At 32.7% G+C, this 21,627-nt stretch overlaps 3 protein-coding genes across 3 annotated transcripts; 2 read left to right on the top strand and 1 right to left on the bottom strand.

Moving 5' to 3' along the window:
• The first annotated feature begins 3,414 nt into the window (after positions 1-3,414).
• LOC130014942 (uncharacterized) lies at positions 3,415-4,412 on the top strand. The gene is made up of 4 exons (XM_056104092.1): positions 3,415-3,708; positions 3,757-3,977; positions 4,035-4,164; positions 4,245-4,412. Exons 1-4 carry the CDS (start codon positions 3,415-3,417, stop codon positions 4,410-4,412), a joined length of 813 nt encoding a protein of 270 aa, XP_055960067.1.
• A 9,769-nt stretch (positions 4,413-14,181) lies between these two features.
• LOC126660983 (uncharacterized) lies at positions 14,182-15,444 on the bottom strand. Its single transcript, XM_050354720.2, has 2 exons — positions 15,025-15,444; positions 14,182-14,935 (listed from the first exon to the last, which is right to left on the bottom strand). The coding sequence occupies exons 1-2, from the start codon at positions 15,182-15,184 to the stop codon at positions 14,772-14,774; spliced, it is 324 nt and encodes a 107-aa protein (XP_050210677.1). The 5' UTR covers positions 15,185-15,444; the 3' UTR covers positions 14,182-14,771.
• Positions 15,445-18,964: 3,520 nt separating this feature from the next.
• LOC126660853 (transcription factor TCP8) lies at positions 18,965-21,289 on the top strand. The gene has a single exon (XM_050354546.2). It carries the CDS (start codon positions 19,276-19,278, stop codon positions 20,941-20,943), a length of 1,668 nt encoding a protein of 555 aa, XP_050210503.1. The 5' UTR covers positions 18,965-19,275; the 3' UTR covers positions 20,944-21,289.
• Positions 21,290-21,627: the final 338 nt, after the last annotated feature.

Genomic DNA, 21,627 nt, shown 5'->3' with positions numbered 1-21,627 from the left:
ATTGGTAAGTAAATACAAACTCTCTTTTATTGGTTTGGTGGAAACTAAAAAAAGATGTCGTCGATGCTTTTATCGTTAGAAAGCTTTGGCCTTTCGATTTTACTTGGGTTCCTTCAATGGATGCCTTTGGCGGCCTTTTATTAATTTGGAACACCGTTTTACTGCGTAATCTCTCTATTGTTAAGGGTCCTCGTTGGATTTGTTTGGATTTCTCGTTTGGGTCTCTTTCTATTCGTCATATCCTTGTTTATACCAGTAACCTTGCTGCTGAAAGGTCCTCTTTATGGGCAGAGCTGTTGCCTATTTGTTGCCTTTCGGGAGTTGTTTTTATAAGCGAAGACTTTAACAAGATTCTAATCCCGGAGGAACGTGTGAACTATTCTGAGTTTTCAGCTTCCATGCTTGCTTTACGCAACTTCATTAATGATGCTGAATTAATTGATCTCCCGCTTCATGGTCGATGTTTTACATGGAGAAATTAGAACTCAAAATCAAGGATTGGTATATGTTGTTCCTCGGCATCGGCAGCTAACATTTGGAGATCTCCTACTCTATCCGCCATTCCTGTTGGTCTTTCGGATCATACTCCAATTTTATTTCAGTCGGATGCTTTGGTTGATTGGGGTCCACAGCCTTTCCGTTCTATTGACGCTTGGTGGGATCACTCGGATTTTAGACATTTTATCTCTAATTCATGGCTACACATTTCTTCAGAGAGGCCATAAACTATAGTGCATAAATTAAAAGAGCTGCGGGGAAAAATTAAAACATGGAATATTGAGGTTTTTGGAGATCAAAGAAGGAGATTAAAAGAGCTGTCAGAAGAGGTATCTAGGCTAGACTTGGAAGCTGATTTACAGGCTCTTGCAGAGGCGGAAAAAGATCATTTAGCTGCCACTAAATCTGATTTATGGCAAGTGGAAAAACATATTGAGAGTTATGGATTCAGAAGTCTAGACTGAACTGGTGCTTAAAAGGTGATCAGAACTCCAAGTTCTTTCATAGCATCGCTTCGGTTCACTTCAGGAACAACTTGATTTCGGCTATTTCAGTTAGTGACGCTACTTTCTTAGAGCCAGCAGACATTAAACAGCAGATTCGCCTCTTTTACTCTTCTCTGTTTGATAAATAACATGATATTCCTTTTGACTTATCTGGTCTTGCTTTCAAATCTTTAGCTCAAGAACAAGCTTTGAGTCTTACCCGTCCTTTTAGTGAGACTCAGATCTTTTCAACTCTGGGTTTTTGCAATGAAACTAAGGCACCGGGCCATATGTTTTTTAATTTCTTCTTCTACAAAAGAGCTTGGCTGTTTTTCAAAAAAGATTTTGAAGAGTTGTTCAACAATTTCTTTAGCCACAATATTGTGCCGGCTAATAATCACCCATGGCCCCTGACTTTAGGGGTACCTTACAACAAACCCCCTGATAAAAAAAATGATCAGTAAACCCCCTGATCTTTGTGGCGGCGCTTGCTAAACCCCCTAAGGACGAAAATACCCATGGCGCCGTCTTTTTTGGTCAACTGACATTCTGACAAAAATATTTGCATACGCCACGTCAGCTGCCACGTTACCAAACTACCATAAAAAATTAAAACACCCAAAATACCCCTAGATTTATGTAAAAAAAATCATCCAACCAAATCTAACTCGAACCAATTATTCCTAAACAAACCACTTCAACCAAACCACCCTCCGCCACCGCCCGCCGATCATCTTCTCCGGCATGAACCGCCTGCCGATCGTCTTCTCCGGCATGAACCGCCAACACTCCGATCTGTCCATGAAGAACGATGACATGTTCTTCATGGACAGCCATGAAGAAAGAACAGATCTGTTCTTCATAAGAACAGATATGTTCTTTCTTCATGGAAGAAACCATGAAGAACAAATCTGTTCTTCACGGGTTCTTCCATGAAGAGCTATTTGTTCTTCATGGCTGTCCATGAAGAACGAATCGTTCTTTATGGATATGATGGGTTCAGGTCCAGTTTTCATGGGTTCAGATCCATGAAGAACACTATTCTTCATGGACAACCATTTTAATGGCTTTTCAAATTTCAATAATTCCTAACTGAAAATGATGTCCAAAAAAAAGCTAAAGATGAAACTCCTTAATAAGAAATTACATGGAAAACAGATTCTTGTTTGATTAGGTAAGAAGCTTCAAATACCAGCAAATTGCATAACTAATCTTTAATTATGTGGCGACACAGCAGCTTAGAAACAAAAAGCATGCTCAAACTCCAACATTTGTGGGTTGCCATTTTTATTTCTGCAACTTGATTATTCAGATTGCAACCCAACAAAAGTTCTTCCCTTAATTATTCAAGGCATCGCAGTGTCGGTGTTTATTTCTTTTGGAAACCTGAACTTTGAACTTTGGGTGTCATGCCGGAGAAGATGATCGGCAGCGGCAGACGGCGGATGGTTAGGTTGGAGTGGTTTGGTTAGGGGTAATTGCTTTGGGTTAGATTGGGTTGGATTCTTTTTTTTGAATTAAATTTAGGGGTATTTTGAGTGTTTTAATTTTTTAGGGTAGTTTGGTGACGTGGCAGCTGACGTGGCATAGTCAAATATTTTTGTCAGAATGTCAGTTGACTAAAAAAGACGGCGTCAGGGGTATTTTCGTCCTCAGGGAGTTTAGCGAGCGCCGCCACAAAGATCAGGGGGTTTATTGATCGTTTTTTTTATCAGGGGGTTTGTTGTAAGATACCCCTAAAGTCAGGGACCATGGGTGATTATTAGCCTATTCTGCCACATGGGATTAATTCCTCTTTTTGGTTCTAATTCCTTAGGTCTCTGGATCTACAAACATTCGTGACTATCGCCCTATTAGTCTGGTTAACGGCATTTATAAGCTTTTATCGAAGTGTCTTTCAATCATATTAGCTCCTCTCCTGCCTTTTGTGATTTCAGATCACCAACATGCATTTATTAAAGGCAGAAGCATTATGGATTGCTCTATGGTGGCTTATGAATTGGTTCATTTTGCTAAGAGAAGAAAAGAGAGTCTACTTGTTTTGAAACTAGACTTTCATAAGTCTTTCAACAATATAGACTGGAATTATCGGTTGGGTATTATGCGTTCAATGTCTTTCCCTAATAAATGGATAGATTGGATATTTACCTGTCTTTCGACTGCTTCCTCGTCGGTTTTGGTTAACGACAGTCCATCTGAACCTTTTCAGCATAAAAGAGGAGTGCGTCAAGGCGACCCAATTTCTCCTTATTTGTTTGTGCTTGCTGCAGCAGGTTTCAAAAGCATCCTCAAGAAATCTACAGATTTGGGTCTTATTCAGGGCTTTTCTTACTCGAATTCTCAAGACCCGGTTTCAATCCTTCAGTTTTCCGATGATATGATTCTCTTCCTCCCTTTTGATTTAGACTAGCTTCGTGTTCTGACTCGTATCATGCGCTATTTTGAGCTGATTTCAGGGCTGCAAATAAACTTCCATAAGAGCTCCATATTGGGAATTCACGTTTCTGATTCAGATTTAGGCTTGGCGGCAGGCATTGTAGGTTGTCGTATTGACTCGAATCCTTTAAAATACTTGGGGTTGCCGCTTGCAGTTCGTCGTATTCCCTCTTCTACTTGGGATCATGTCATCCAAAGATTCAAATCTAAATTAGCGCTTTGGAAAGGATCTTTGTTATCGGTCCTTTTCAGTTTGCCTATTTATTTCATGTCTTTACTTGCCATGCCGGTTTGTGTCCAAGTTGAACTTGAATCTTATATGAGGAAATTTATTTAGAAAGGCGATATTTCTTCTCGAGCTTTTTATAAAGTTTCATTGGATGTTATTTGTCGTGATTTAAACAACAGTGGTTTGGGTGTTTGCAATTTGAAGATTAAAACTCAACGTTTATTGTTTAAATGGCTTTGGAAGTTGCGTTTAACGGATAAAAAATTCTTTGTGGTTTGGTGTTGTCTTTTCTTGCTCCAATATAACAACTTGGAGTGCTCTTGCAAACGGTAATTCCAATCATTTATCGTTTATCTGGAAAGGAATTAGACGTTCTTGTTGTTTAGATTTGGTTGTTTGGCAGAGGTTTCAATCAAGCGTTGGTTTTATTACTGGGAATGGTGCTCGATTTCTCCATGGCATGACGATTGGTCCGGTGAAGGAATGGATGCTCTCCTCTTGGTTCAAAGGGACAACGTAAACTGCAAAGACCCAACACGATCACTATGGGGGTTACCCCAACCTATTCCTATGATGAAAAACAGTGAAACTCGTAGGGAAAGGATAAGCTATTAGCTTTTAATGATTCTTGTATCGAATTCATTGGGATTCGAATGAGTAGAGTAATGCGGGTTACTCATATGAATACTCAAATAAGAAATCACCTATGTGAGAGAGAAGTGGGGCCGCTTCAGAGAAGAACTGTCAAAGGCTCAGTTCTTTAGAAACTCTTGCAGAACCAGACAGATGATTCATGGCCAAAATGAACATAACCATGAGAACCGAATTATGTTAGAAAGGATATTGTGTGAGATATATTGTCTTTGCACAAACGGTTAAAATAGTTCAAGGATAATCAAATCTACCATTCCGCTAGTAAGCTAAGTATATTCTCTCGAGGGAAGGTTCAAAGGATAACACCTACCTATCCTATGCTATATCTGACCGTTGAACTCTATCATTTCCGTGTCAGTTTTCTACTTCATCAATTTCATTCATGTGGGGGATTGCTGGAAAATATTAAATATGGGTGTTAAAATGACATAATTATTTGTCATTTTGATGTTTAATTTTGAGATGAACCCACTATTCGAAAGTGTCGGATCTTGGTGGTTTTATATTCTCTACCGTGAGTAACTATGATGGAAGCTGCTCTTAGATCAGTAGTAGGCATAGACAATTCACTAAATAGACTGATTCGAATGGAAGCACTTACTTAGACTTCTCTATAACCACAGCCCCAAAAAGCGGAAAGAATGACGTAGAAAAGGATAGCATAGTGCGCCGGAGGAGAAGGACATACCCAGAGGGAGAGGGTGGGAACCTAGGTCAAAACCGTATATTATATGCTCAAAATAGTTCAAAGGGTGAATGAGAATTGATGCTCAAAAGTCACACCTTGAAAAATGAATTTGAAAAGAAAATTATCTATTCCCACATTGGTTGGGAAAATTCACTTGATGTGGTTTAGATTGAATTATTCATTAGTTTAATTACAAGCTAGCGAGTCTAAAGGCTCACAATTCAATCAATCAACTTCAAAAGACAATGGGTGTGCGCGCGATCAGTACACGCGAATGCAACGATAAAACTAGCCTCGTGCAAGTTTTATTTTTCATTTTTCATTTTCTTTTTAAATTACATAACACCCGTTGTTTTATTTTTTAACTTATTAATTTTAAGTTTTGTAACTTGCTATTTAAAACTAGCTATTTAAATTTTGTAACACGTTTTTTTTATTATACAATAAAGGAGATGCATGTTATGGAATTTTGATGGCTATATATCAATTCCAATGCAAAAAAAATGATCCAAAAAATTTTAATTTTCCTCTTTAAAATTTTCATTCTTTGTGATAGAGTTCGAACGATAATTCTGGTTCGTTGAGAACAACGTTTCGGTATTGTTGTGTTTCGTTTTATCTTGGGAAACAGTTGCAATTCACATACAGTGAGGGCAAATCTGTTTTAAGGAAAGCGTGTGATACACGTGACTCGATTCGTCTTAATTACATTTTCTATTTTCAATTGAATTTACTATTTTTATTTATTTTTATATTAGCAATAAATTATTATTTCCGTCTGTGTATTATTTTGCCTAACATAGTGGTACAATGACAATATCATCCGAGCATCCACAGTCGTTGGACTATTTTTGAGTCTGATAATTGTACCACATCAGCTTTCTATTAAACTCATTTTTATTGTACAACATCTCACAATGGTTAGACTTTAAAAAGTAAACTAATTAAGGGCATGAAACCAATTACTTGCTATTTTTTCAAAAAAAATATATATATTATATTTACATTTAATTTTTATAGATTACGTATAAATTATTGTTATTTTTTAAAAATATATATAGTATAAACTATTAAAAATGATTATTATTTTTCTTAAAATAATTTAATATAATTTATTTTAAAACATATAACAAATTTATCTATAAATTTCAGATATAAAACAATTTAAAAACCATAAGACAATTTAAAGAAAAATAGTCAAAAATTGCGATGAAAAATGAAAATGGATTAAATAATTTTTTTTTTAAATTAGTACTCCCTCCGTCCCGTTTAAGAAGTCTCATATTCTATTTTAAGATGTCCTATTTAAAAAGTCTCATTGCTATTTTTAGAATATTTTTCCATTAAATACCCTATTATACCCTTATTTTAGTTATCTTAAAAGAGTTCTATGAAAAATTCCACTATCATTAATAGGGGCAAAACATGAAAAAACATGAAAAGACAAGAATAATTAATATTTTCTTAATCTGTGTGTAAAGTCAAATGAGACTTCTAAAGTGGGACGGAGGGAGTATATATTAAAAGGTTTTCCAAAATAATTTTTTTTTTATGGTAGTAGCATTAAATAGTAATAATAAACTGTGCCATTAATTTGAAAATAGAATCTTCAAAATATATTAAGTATTGCTCCCTCCGTTTTTTGTGTTGCCCATTTAGCAAAATTTATTTGTCTCTAATTAGTTGTCCATTTAGAATTTCAATGCAACTTTAGCTATTCAAATTTATTCCTTCTTAATAAATGACTCCATAAGTTAATTTATAATGCCTTTATTAACTATTGGGGTTATATTTATATTTATTTTTATAATTTAAGTCAAAACACTCACTATTTTAATATGTACTACAATTTTGGCTAAATGAACAACTAAATAAAAACGGAAAGAATATTTAACTAACAAAAAAATAGGTTTGCCATTGAGCGATTGGTGCAGACCAACTGCTCAATGGATATTGAGCATTTTCCAATAAAAAGTGATAGATATTAAACATTCAATAATCTGAGAGAGGATGCTCTCATTACTGATTATGACAATGTCGTGGCGGAAACACATATATGTACGAAAATGCATAAAATCAATAATTCAAATTAAAGTTTAAGGTTTAATTTTAATTAATAAAAATGCAAAGTTTAATTTTAATTTTAATATTTTTAGTAAGACTTTAATTATCTTTTTACGGCAATTTTAAAAAAATTGAACTATAAGAAGAGTCAATGAAAAAGTAAAAGCAAACAACTGAAAAAGTCAGAAGAGTATTTGCAGCTTTTACTTGTAATTTTTTTTAATCATAAAAACCCTTTAATTTACTTTAAACATTTACTTAAAAGATTGAGATGGAGTAAAATCACAAGGTAAAAGGTCAAAAGGGGAAAGTAAGAGGGGAACAGAAAGAAATGAGGATCAGCGACTGTAAAATCATTGATGGGTTAGGTTAAATTTAAAGTTGGCAGTAATTGTGTCACAAAATTCAGTCCCACTAATTACAAGGTCCCCCTTTAAAAGAAATTGTCCATGTGGGTACCTGAAAATTTTCTGACAGTACTTTCACACCATTATTTTCAATGTGATGTCAACATTTTGTAACAATTTAATGAACTGGGTCTCTGTGGACAAGTATATGATTATCAGTTATGATTGTGAGGTCTCGAATTTTAAGTTTTATGCTAATTTTATCCCATCAAGTCTACAATTACTACTTTGAATTTTACCATTGCATTTGCTCCTATGATTATTAGCAACTAACTGTACAGAAAATAAAGAAAATTATTTTGAGTATTTTTTCTTATTAATTATGTAGACTCTATAATTTGCCTCTGAATTGTCGAGGGAAAGCTGCAGTTGGAAAGATCGGTGGGAAAGTTAGGAAAGTGTTGAATGGAGTGAGGAGAATTTAGGGTCCTGGAACAGATTATGTAGAGTCCGGGTTATGGTCGATGTTACTAAACCTCTGGTTCGGGTACGAAAATAATTAATCCTCTTAGTAAACACTGTTGGGTGGCGTTTAAGTATGAACGAATCCTAAACTTCTGTTATTGGTGTGGTTTATTGGATCATATAGTTTCAGAGTGCGAAGAGAAACCTGACGATATTGAGGTGAATGATTCGCCATACTGTCCGGGCATTCGAGCCACCCCTAAAAAAAAGCAGCATGCTAAACCATCTAAGAAAGGGACGTGGTCTCGAAGCAAAGCCCAGCATGGTGGTATGTTGAATAAGGTTGAGGGATCGAGTTCGACATGGAAATCTAAAGGCAAAATGAACTTATCTACCCACAACTATAGGAGTTTTGCCAAATATACCATAATTTTTGAATTTTGCCAATTTAGTCTGTCATTTATTTGATTTTTGCTAAATATACTCAAGACTCATTTTGAATTTTGCTAAATATACTCAAATATACCCAGCTGGATCGTCTTAATCAGGGGGTTTTGTACCCATTTTTAAATATCAGGAAGTTTTGTGCAAGGACCCTCAAAAGTCAAGGGTCAGGGGTGATTAATAGCCTAAATTTTTAAAACAATAATGTGAAAAATAAACTGAGATGGTTTTGTTTAGGTCAACATGGATACCATTTTATTAACTCATGAACAAAAATAGTTGCAGTGTAAAATGGAGGGTAAATATATATATAGATATGGCAAAGAAAAATGGATTACGCTATAATCATAAGCGACTTGATCATAGATCTGCCCTATAAACCTTTAAAAAAGAGAATGAAATAACTGCGCTGGAGTTGAATACAAGTTTGATTCTTCAAGAAATTTGCATCTAGAAACTTCAATAACCGCAAAAACTACTTAAACCAACATAAATTTGAACAATCAAGCTCGGACCATCATAAATTTTTTGAATAATCATTAAAACTTCAAAAAAATATGATCCATCAAGAATCATAAAAGGTGATCACTCAGAACGATAAAATCTTGGTTGAACTTGAAAAATACGCTTATATCACAGAGGTAGACCACAAACACACCAAAATCCAAACATATCTCTATGAAAGATAATTATTCTTCAATAAAAGAAAAAACATAAATATGTAGACGTATGGGAAAGAGACGGTGATTTTTTTCGTTAAGGACTGAAAATCACCATCCTCGCAACCACCAAAAACCTTAAGCATAGTCCTTTTCTTTGTAAATTTGCTTTTTTCTCTTTAAAACCCGGAGAGAGTACTAACCTTTCATTTATATAATAAAATCAATTAACTCATAAGATATGAATGCACTTGAGGGTCTGGGCTAAATGGCGTAAGTCACTCTATGTGCACAAGATCGGGGGCTAAACCTAGACACTCCGCGGCCTGTCGTTTTGATTGGTTGCAAAACAAATTAAAAGCTAAATAATTTATTAAGGAATGGAGGGAGTAATTAATTACGCTAACCCCTCTATCTCTGATAAAAACAATGTATTGATTGCAGTAATTCTAATGTTACCATTGTCCTTGCATGAAAGTAATAAATTCCATTTGTACCCTTGTGAAGATACATATATAGAGATATCATGTTTCTAATTATGTTATTAATAAATTTGATTATATCATTGTTAATTAGATTGGATATAGATATGGTTTGGTTTTGTGAGGAAATTATAAACTAATTTAAGTTCAGATGATTATCTGTTTGGATTAAAATAATTTTTTCTAACAAAGTGGGTCCAGTTGGAATTTGCTGGCTGATAGTGTTGCTTGGAGATTTATACTAATTAATTTTGTTTGGTTTTAGATTATAATATAAGGAATTATGAAATGATTAGGGCACCTCTTTATAAAAGTTTATGTGTTTGGCAGCCTCTAATGATGAGTGGACAAAAAAGTACTTTATTAACCACTGTTAAAAAAAAAAGCATTCACAAAAACTTTATCTAGAAAGCACATTTTGCAATAATGTTCATTGCCACTTTATATCTTCAATTACAAAAATTATAATTCAGTCACGTTCATAGAAATAATTACAACTTGATCCCATATTTTACTGATATATATATATGGTGAAGTTAATTTTTGGCTTTCAATTTAAATTTGTTTAAATTCTAGGTTATATGTATCACATGGAGAATAAAAAAGAGTTGTTGCCATAAAATACCCATAATTTTTGGGGTTTTTTCGATTTAAACTTATCAAATGTGCCAACAAGCATTCTAATTATTTTTTGAGTTTTTTAGACAAATGCCTATAAAATGTCTAAATATTCTCAGCCACACCCTTTGACTAAAAATATATAAAAAATACGATTTAGCCAACAATTCTTGCAAAAATAAACTTCTTATTCAAATAAAGTACATCGCAATACAATCGGAAGAGAAACGGTGGTGGCTACTTGTGGTCGCCGGCGAATCTCTTGCAGTTATTGTACAACCATCGATGTCTTCCATCTGCATATTCATCGCCGGTCACTGATTCACCTTCTCTGTTGCCGAATGCAACGTGATTGCCACATCTTTCAGTATTTTTTTGCGATTAATGTGCAATATTTTGATTAATATGTTATAAACTGATTGGAATGTTTGTAAAATATGGAAATATAAAAGATGCACGTTAGGTGTTTGATAGAATACCAGAGAGAAAAATAGGCTCCTGGAAGTGGGTAAATCACATGGTTTTAAGTTGGCTATGCATTTGCCGGGAAGCTGGAAGCCATGTTCCAATCAACACCAAAACGCAGAATTTGATACAACTTTTTTACAGATGTGCAAATGTCCTTATCTACACAAATTTGTAATCTTTAGTCATAAATTATCATTAAAGTAGGCCAAAAAGAAATTAAAATGGCATGACAGTTCCAATTATATTCCAAAAAGTATTTATTGTTAGTCAAAGTAGTAGATTGCAACGGCTAAAGCTGGAAGCTACCAACCATAAAAGAAATTCATGTTCTAATTAAATTTCAATTTATTATTAATTTACTAAAAATTTCATTAATTCCAGTTTACTATCGATTTACTTTCAATTTATTAAAAGATAAATTTACTACCGGTTTATTTTTAAAAAATAAATTTGCTATTAATTAACTTTTGAATTTATAAAATTATAGTAAACTATTTTGCTTAATTTACAATTAGTTTATCATTAACGTTACTAAATATACGAAATTAAATTTCAATATACTACCGGTTTGCTTAAAAAATTAGTTTAATTGTGCACTATATACTTGCAAGTTTTTTATGGCACCCATTGATAGTCTACAATCAAGTTACTAATAGTTAGTTATCAGTTTACTAATAAATTACTACTCCCTCCATTTTTTTAATTTTCCATTTAGCCAAATGAATTTGTCAAGACACTTTGTGTAATATTAATTAGTTAGTTACCGGTTTACTAATAATTTACTATTATCTTGTAATTGACATTTGTAATCTATCAAGATACTATGAGCAACCTATGAGTAAACCTACAACAATATTAAATGATGTAAAATAAGTTTTATTGGTTAACTTTTAAAAATTTATTAGAAAATTTTAGGAAAATTTATTGGTTATCTTTGAATTACCTAATAGTTGAAAGTGTAACCTATCAAAGTATTTGATATCTATTTAGTAAACCTTTAGTAATCTATTAACAAACGTAAAGCAATACTATTCTGATTTAAATTATTTTATTATCGGTGAATATTAAAAAACCTATTAGTAAACCTTTTTGGAAACTTTGAGTATTTTAATAGTACACATATTTTTATAGTATACTGATACAAAATTGCTGAATCTTGGGATATCTATTAGTTTCAATTGGATAACTTGTTAGTAAACACTTAAAAATATATAAACAAATAGTAAAAATATCCTTACACAATTTAATTTACTATTATATTTGTCATATGTAATATATTAGTTTACTATCAGTTTACTTAAAAACCAAACCAAATTTTCTAAAAGATAAATTAGTTACTAACTGTTTACTATTAATTTACTAAAAAATAAATTAGTTTACTAACGGTTTACTAACAAATTACTATTGATTTAGTTTCACAAATAATCTTCATGTTGAAAATGCTTCCATTTCAATAATTAATATTATATTTGTCATATGTAATATATTAGTTTACTATCAGTTTACTGAAAAACCAAACCAAATTTTCTAAAAGATAAATTAGTTACTAACTGTTTACTATTAATTTACTAAAAAATAAATTAGTTTACTAACGGTTTACTAACAAATTACTATTGATTTAGTTTCACAAATAATCTTCATGTTGAAAATGCTTCCATTTCAATAATTAATATTATATTTGTCATATGTAATATATTAGTTTACTATCAGTTTACTTAAAAACCAAACCAAATTTTCTAAAAGATAAATTAGTTACTAATTGTTTACTATTAATTTACTAAAAAATAAATTAGTTTACTAACGGTTTACTAACAAATTACTATTGATTTAGTTTCACAAATAATCTTCATGTTGAAAATGCTTCCATTTCAATAATTAATATTATATTTGTCATATGTAATATATTAGTTTACTATCAGTTTACTTAAAAACCAAACCAAATTTTCTAAAAGATAAATTAGTTACTAATTGTTTACTACTCCCTCCGTCCCATTTAAGAAGGGACATATCCCATTTTTATTTGTCCCACTTAAGAAGGCCATATCGTGTTTTTTGTGCCAATTTATATGAATTTTCCTTTTATACCCCCTTTTCTCTTTCCATAATTAATGAGTATTAGTCTATACACAAAATACAACACTATCATAAATAGGGGTAAAATAAGAAAATATTATAATAGTTAATGCTTTCTTGATATATGTGAAAAAGTCATTTGTCCCTTCTTAAACGGGACGGAGGGAGTATTAATTTACTAAAAAATAAATTAGTTTACTAACGGTTTACTAACAAATTACTATTGATTTAGTTTCACAAATAATCTTCATGTTGAAAATGCTTCCATTTCAATAATTAATATTATATTTGTCATATGTAGGGGTGTAAATGAACCGAGCCGAGCGGAGCTTTGGAGTGTTCATGTTCGGCTCGTTTAGCGAACAAGGTGTTCATGTTCGGTTCATGTTCAGTCGAGCTTTGAACAGAGTGTTCATGTTCGGTTCGTTTAAATTTTATCGTGTTCATGTTCGGTTCGTGTTCAGCTCGTGTTCGTTCGTTTAGCCGCTAAACGAACAAGTTCGCGAACGAGCTCACGAACGAGCTCGATAAGTACTAAACGAGCTCGTTTCCGAACAAGCTCGCGAACGAACTCGATAAATACTAAACGAGCTCGTTCGTGAGCCCGCTCGTTTAGCGGATAAACGAACAAACACGAATATGAGCTGAATAAATTAAAAACAATCTAATCGAACTCGTTCACGAATATGAGCTGAATAAATTAGAAACATAATTTAAAAATTAATCTAAATATGAATTAGTTCGCGAACACCTAATCGAGTTTCGAAATGAGTTTGTTCATGAACTAGATACGAGCTCGTTCACGAACTTGTTTACGAATTCTTAATCGAGCTCGTTCACGAACTTGTTCATGAACTCTTATTCGAGCTGTTCGCGAACATAAACGAACCGAACACCACTATGTTTATGTTCGGCTTATTTATCTAAACGAACATAAAATCAAGTTCGAGCTCGGTTCGTTTAGAATACGAACGAACATGAACCGAGCTCTTATCGAGCCGAACACCGAGCTGCTCGCGAACGGCTCGGTTCATTTACACCCCTAGTCATATGTAATATATTACTTTACTATAAGGTTTACTTAAAAATCAAATTTACTAAAAGATAAGTTAATTACTAACAATAAAACATTTACTATGGATTGACTATATGTTTACTTCGACTGAACAAACCGTTATAAAAAAATGCGGATTTACTATCAGTTTAAATTAGTATTCTAAACACATATGAAATTAATTTCTTTGTGTTTGTTAATCTATCAAGAAAGCTAATGTCTATTATCAGTTTATTTAAAAAACTATTTTACTATTTTTTATTTTTAGATTAAAAAATATTAAATAAATACTACTTAGTTTGCCATCAATTTACCAAATGTATTATAAAAAATGTTCTAAATTAGTTTCGATTTTAATACTTTTATTTTGCAATTAAAAAAAGTTTTATATTAGTTTAATACGGTTTAAGTTTACTAACACTTTACTAACGGTTTACTAAACATCTGTTTTATTATAATTTCGCATTTGCTCTTTTCTACCTTCTAATTTAGCACTTCTTCTTTTTTGGATAAATAATTTTGTCAAGTGTTCTTTATTGCCTGAAATCATTTATAAATGCCACTCCCACTGCATTGGAATGGGAATTAAGCAATGAATCATGTGAGTGTGAGAAAATAATACATGAATTTTGAATCAATTTTTTTTATACAAATTCTGGTTACCTTGTCCCTGTCAACAATTTACCTTTCTTTTAATTACATCACAATACCTTCTTCAAATCCGTCATGGCTCTCTGTGATATTTATGACAGCAGCTTGATTCTTGCTATGTTGCTTAGCTTGATGCTTATTTATACGTACACTAAATTCTATAACTGAATCAAAAAATAAAGACACTAATCATTACCTTCATCATCACCCTCATTCTCATCAAAACATCAGCTTCACAACTCCTCATTTGGCTCAAACCAAGACTACTAAAATGGTAGAATCCAGCAACAATGATGCTTCTCTCACCCACATTCACTGTCATCTCACTGGACCACCCATATCTCACTCCCGCCATCAACCGCTACCTATACCAAATCCTAACAGAACATTACAATCCTCTCTCAGGCATTTCGTCGAACACCTCCACTGCATCTCTGAAATTGCATATCCTTTCAATCATCGTCGTCGAACACAATTTACCCACAAACTTGCAGGCGCTGGCCAGCGAGAATTATGAAGCAATAACAAAATTTCTTCCATATGTTCTCGATTCTTCCACATATTCTCGTCAATTTTATGAAGCGGATCGCGCTCCACTTCTTCTATTACTAATTTTTCATCTATAATTAAATGAATTTATATAATCATTACAACCAATTACATGAAAAAAAATTGGAAAAACTGAAAATGCAAAGAAAATCAAATTAACCTTGAGAAGGAGGGGAATCTTTAACGAAATCGGAAGAAATGGAGGAAATCTCGGAAATGAGACCTGAAATATCGTCGGATAGAGGTTGAAATGGATATTTATCGTAGTAAAATGCTAAGAATTGCCTTGTGATTGGCATCAAACCTGCTGTCGACGCCATTGTTGGTGAGCTTCGATCAAAATTCAAAAAGAAATCAACGTGAAGACGACGGCGACGGCGATATTTGTGTTCCGATTTCTATGAGATTTGGAATTTGGAGTCGATGCTAAGCAAATTTGTTCTTCAAAAGGTACATTCATTGGGATGTTGATTTGCTTATGGCTTTCTTTTCCTTTTCCAGTCTTTCCCAAAATTATTAGTATATAGTTAAATCGTAAAAAAGAAAAGAAAAAGAAAGCTAGACATATTTTTGCTAGAAAAAAAGCGCGTCCGTATGTCTGAGAATAAGTAGGCTTTTAGTAGTACTGGGTCTAATTTCCTCTTATTTTTTTGCATAAAAAAGCCCAGACTTTTATTTTGTGGCATGTATAGTTTAAATGCCTTCTACGATGCCGTTTTGATCATTTAAAACTATATTATTTTTACATAAAATAACACAAAAGCGGCATTAGACAATAAGATGAAAAGTTTATAAAATTAGGATGCGAAATGAGATGTTTGGTAAATTATCATTTTCACAGTATTTCACTTAAAAAAATTCATTTTTTAGTTGAAATTTGTCTATTTGCCTTTATTTTATTTTAATATAATGTAAATTATAAAATAATTAATGATTAAGTTTAATTTTAAAGCAACAAATATTGTTAATAAATGTATATGGTTTCATAATTTTTTATTTTTATTATTTATTATTAAAAATAATAATAAAAACTACATATACTTTGCCAAACTTATCTATTAAAAGTATATAATTAATAAAAGTAAAACATGAACAAAAAGTATGAAATATATCTTCTTAAACTGTGATGATAAAACTTTCGAAATAGATAGAGAAAGTAATTTATAATTTTAAAATAATTCCAATTAAACATTTAGCATAATAATATTATTTATTTTAAATTTACATTAAATAAAATGATACTTTATAAAGAACGCCGTGAATATTATTTTTAATAGGTTGGAATTTTATCATGATTTATATACAATAAAATGGCTTATCTTTTGAAATTTGTTTCATCATAAGAATAATAAATTTGTGGATATGGTTGGCAAATAGAAGCTTATCTTCTTTAAGCTACTCCTAAACATAGAAATCACTTAATCTTCAATTGCAATATTGTTTTTTTTTAATTCATCGGATCTCATTAAATTAAATATAAAACAGTTAAATTTATAAAAAAATTAAAATAATTTAAAAACTAAACTCGATGACCTGACATGGAACAGACAACATGCTGCCTAATTCGTAGATCTTACATACGAAAAAAAATACTAACTGTTTCGCAAATTAAGTGCAATCTTCAATCACTATTCGTTCAAACTTCTCCAATCACCCGCAAACTCACAACATCAGATTCAATCAACACTTAGTAACTCCTTCTAAAAAAGAGACAACAAACCTTTCACAGAAAAAGAACAACAAACCTTTCATAAAGAAAAGACAAAATAAAATATTCATAAAAAAAACAAATAATAAAAAAAAAACTAGTATAGTTCATAAACGAATCCATTTTGTTGATGAAAGATCTTCAATTTATCTGTGCTTCTTGATAATTGAATTGCGCTTCGTGATAAATTTTAATCCATCAAAAAATGAAAAAGATTGGCTATTTATTATATTCTATGAAATTAAAATAACATAACATAAAGGGGTGGCTACCGTCAACAGAAAAATTAAGCCATTGACGGCTGCCGTAGAAAAAAAATATCTAGGCGACTAGAATTTGTTAGAGAGAAAAAAGAGAGTTTGTTTTTCTAAGTTACACCTTTTATTGTTGAGCAATAGTAATATATACAAATGTATGCATTATAGATTACATTTAATAATTAGTTATAGTTATAGTTATATTTGTCCAAACTAATTATGCCAAGTTAAATTGCTTCTATGTGAAATGATGTCCCAACTGTTAATGGATGAAGACTCATCAAATTCAACTATTAGGTGAAAATCTATCTCACTTGTAAAAAAGTAAATAATTTTGTTGTTATATTTTGTTAGTTATTAACATATTAGGATCAAATTATTAATACTACACACATTTGCTCATATAACTTATGAAAAATTGAGCTGAATGACATTGCAAAAAAAACAAATTAATAATATACACAGTGTGCTTTTATTATCGGTCATTGACGATAATAAAAGCACATTTCATCTTTTATTTTTATCATTTAGAGAGAAAAAAATTTAGTGTTTGTGAAAAAATTCGATCACGACCTTAACAGTATATTGTCCGAATATATATTATTTGGAACATAGCTCATTTGTCGGTCCGTTCGTTTTCTTAATTTTGCTCTTGGCTCATAATAAATTTATTTTTTGTGAAGGCAATTCTGTCATTTTGCAAGCATAAGCCTGTACATATCAAAAGAAGAAGTGTCAAAATTAACTCATACAATAACAACAAAAAACCAAAACAAATTATAAACAATGATTTAATTCAATAATAAAGAAGAATAAAAAAACAATAAAAATAAAAATGGTGGGGTTATGCTTGGAATGAGCTGTCCCTTTGCATTAGATGCCTTTATCTGATGCTTACCTGCGCTGTCTATCTGCTTGCTTTCTTGGACTCAAACACCAACCTCTGCTTCCCCTTTTCTTACAGTTTTTTTTTACCAACAGTTAAAAATCCACTTCACTTTAGATTTTACCTTAAAGTCTTGAAAAAAAGGTTAAAAACATGAATAATTGTAAAATATTTGAGAAAGAGAAAAGATTTTTCACTATGTGGTGTACATACAAAAATCTTTTTTACAGTACTGTGGTTGAATATTTGAATCCAAAATTAACTTACTTGTGGATTAGGGTTTTCATACAAAAGTACAAACAAGACTTGTTATTTCTGACTAGGAGTACTGTAAATCTACAGAATATGATCAAAAAATTAAGAAATAACATTGTAGACTTTGTAGTGTATGTTTATATACTGTAGAGAACAGAAAACTAGAGGAACTATTTAAATTTTTCATGTATTTAAAGTGACAAAAGTGTTTTATTAGGAGTAAATGGTCAATTGGGTCCCTGCATTTGTGAACTTTGTTTTTATAAATCAAATTTGATCTATTTTGATAATTGAATCATAATTCTTTAAAATGACGTCGATTGTATCAACTCTGGTATTTTTAGAGGACATAGAAAGAAAATGCAAAGATATCATTTTAATATTTATGCCGGCTTAAATATGTTTATGTTTTTTAATATCTTAATCCAAATATTAACGTTTTAGCTGTTATTTATGAGTTTTTAAATACATGACTGAAATATTTTAAATTAATTTTAAAGAGCTTTAAGTTTTTTTTTTTTGAAAAATAAAGAGCTTTAAGTTAAATTAGTAAAATAGATCAAATTTAGTTCATATGAACTTGTTCTACAAATTTGAGGACCACAAACTTAATCATTATATAATTTGTAACCAACTAAAGTTCATTTTATCTTTACAAGTTAACACAAAAAATCAATTAAAGCTAAATTTATGGCTTTGAAGAAAAAAAAAATTAAATTCGATATTTTAACTCGTTTTACTCATTTAAATAAGGTGTCAGAGATGATTGAAGCATTATATACGAATTACACTCGAGATGGCAGAAAATTATTAAACAATTTTAAGCTATAACTAGATTATCAAATTCAAAAAAGATTTCTCTTTAAAACTAAGAACTTAATCTTAATTGATCTTTCCTACTAAATTGAGGAGTAAAACGAACCTTGAATGATTTTGTAACCATGTTTTAAACTTGACCCCACGAGTGGACTTGGGGTAGCAGAGTTAAATTTTCTTACAAGTCCCTCCAAACCAAACACCTGCTTCCTATTTGGGCAGGCAGCTTCTTAACCTGCGCACCCATTTTCTTTTTCTTTTTCTTTTCTCTCCACCCAAACAAACAGTAGTCTATCAATCAATCAAAAAAAAAACAAATTCTAACCCGACCCACCTGCTGCTGCACAAAAAATCTTTTTAATTTTTTCTCGCTCGTTCTTGTTTTCAAGAAAAACATGAACCAGAAGAGAAAATTTTAAATAAAGAAAAGAAAAAGAATTTTAAAGACCCATCAAACAAACCCCACAATTCTTACAAACTAAACATCAAATGGAAGTCACAGATATGCAAAATAACAACAACAAGAAGCAAAATAATAATAATAATTCTTCATCTCAAGAACCCCACCACCACCCTCACCACCACCACCAAGTTTCTTTTGACGGCAGAGGAGGACCCCCGCCGCCGCCTTCTCATGGCGGTCCCTTTATGGGCTCCTTATCTAGTATCCAGCCCACTTTATCTCATCATCTCCGCCACCACCACCACCATCAACAACAACAGCATAATTCAACTACTTCTACTACTACTCCGTCAACTTCCTCTTCTTCCACCTCTACTTCCTCCTCCACCTCCGCCTCCGCCTCCTCCGCTGTCGACGCTTCTTTGGCCATCGCCACCAGATCTGGGCCCTCTCATTTAGAGAAAAACCAGCAAAATCAGCTGTCTGTAGTCCCGGTCCCAGTCTCGGCCTCAACAACCACAGCTGCAGCGGCGGCGGCGACGCCAGCTAAGCGGTGTACGAAAGATAGACACACGAAAGTTGACGGGAGAGGGCGGAGAATAAGAATGCCGGCGACTTGTGCAGCTAGGGTTTTTCAGTTGACTAGAGAATTAGGACATAAATCCGACGGAGAGACAATTGAATGGTTATTAAGACAAGCTGAACCGGCTATAATAGCGGCGACTGGGACCGGAACTATACCGGCGAATTTTTCAACTTTAAATGTTTCTTTAAGAAGCAGCGGATCTACGCTCTCTGCTCCGCCGTCAAAATCCGCTCCTCATTCGTTTCACAGTGCTTTGGGTTTAACTCACCATCATCATTATGATCAAGAAGGATTTGCTCACGCCGGTTTATTAGGGTTTCACCATCATCAGCAGCAGCACCAGCATCTCTTGACAGCAGACCAAATAGCGGAGGCGCTTCCCGGAGGCGGTGGAGGTGGCGGAAGCGGTGAAGGAGATAGTAGCGGTGGAGGTGGAGGAGGCGGAGATTGTAGTGAGAATTATGCACGAAAGCGTTATAGAGACGATTTATTCAAAGATGACAGTCAACAAGAAAGCGGCGGCGGACACGGCGGAGCAAGCGGAGGAGGAGCAGAAGGATCCGCCAATAAAGGGTTTAAGACAGGTTTACAGTTACCCAAACCAAACCAACAACAAGAAACCGGACATTTAAGGCCATCAAATATATTACCAGCCACCGCCATGTGGGCAGTAGCACCCACAAGCGGTACAACGGGCAACACATTCTGGATGCTACCAGTAACAGCCGGAGCCTCCGCCGCAGGCGGCAGCGGCGGCCCACCCACATCAGAAACAATGGTACCCCAAATGTGGCCGTTTTCGACAGCAACAGCCGCCGGAAGTGGGAATAATACGTTACAAGCGCCGTTACATTTCGTACCAAGGTTTAATCTTCCGACGAACATAGATTTTGGAGGAGATGGGAGAGGAAATTCATTACAATTAGGGTCAATGTTAATGCAAAATCATCATCATCATCATCATCAGCCTTCACAAAATCTTGGGTTAAGTATGTCTGAGACTAATCTGGGTATGTTGGCTGCTCTTAATGCTTATTCTAGAAGTGGGTTGAATATGAATTCTGATCAGAATCATATGGATCAACATCAACAGCAACATCAAGATCATCATCAGCAGCAGAGTCAAGGGACTAATAGTGAAGATGAAGATCCTAATAATTCTCAGTGACAATAATTATATTATACATTTGGTTAGCGAGTATGATCTCTTAATGTGTTTTGATATTTTTTTTTTTAATTATTTGAGGATAGGAAGATTGTTATTGGGTTTGATTTTGAAAGATTTGGGAGTTGATTTGTGTGGTAATTAAGAATGGGAGTTGATTTGGTAATTTGTTTTGATCAGTTTGGTCCAAAAATTGGACAATGTTAGGGAACCATGAGAGAGATTTTGTATAGAAGGATTTTAATTTGTTTGTGTTCATTATTAGTGTAATCTATTTATTTGGTTTGTTTGTATGAGCAAAAGTAATTGAGAGACCAAAAGAACTCTTTCAAGTGAGCATTTTATTTTAGGCCTAATGCCTTAAAAATCCCCGACCTTTTAGCCCCTTTTCAATCCTACCCTGACGTTGAAAATTTGTCAATTTTATTCTATTTTGCATATGTTTCAATTGTACCCTGAAATATTAAATTAACGTCTTTTTTATTTGGAAAAAATTTAAAAACATTCTCCATGTCTAACATATATCATTTATATATTTTTAATTTTTTTTAAATTTAGTTAAATTAATTAAGAATTTAAATTAGTGTTAATTTGATTATACTTTTTAGTTAGTTTTTAAAAATAAAGGACTTATTTGTACTTTTTTGAATAAAAAAGAATTTAATTTCATCTTTAGACTTATTTAAT

This window comes from Mercurialis annua, linkage group LG8, assembly GCF_937616625.2.
Source record: "Mercurialis annua linkage group LG8, ddMerAnnu1.2, whole genome shotgun sequence".
NCBI classification, from domain to species: domain Eukaryota; kingdom Viridiplantae; phylum Streptophyta; class Magnoliopsida; order Malpighiales; family Euphorbiaceae; genus Mercurialis; species Mercurialis annua.
Note: the sequence above shows the minus strand (reverse complement) of the source record. Positions and strands in the feature narration are given on the sequence as shown.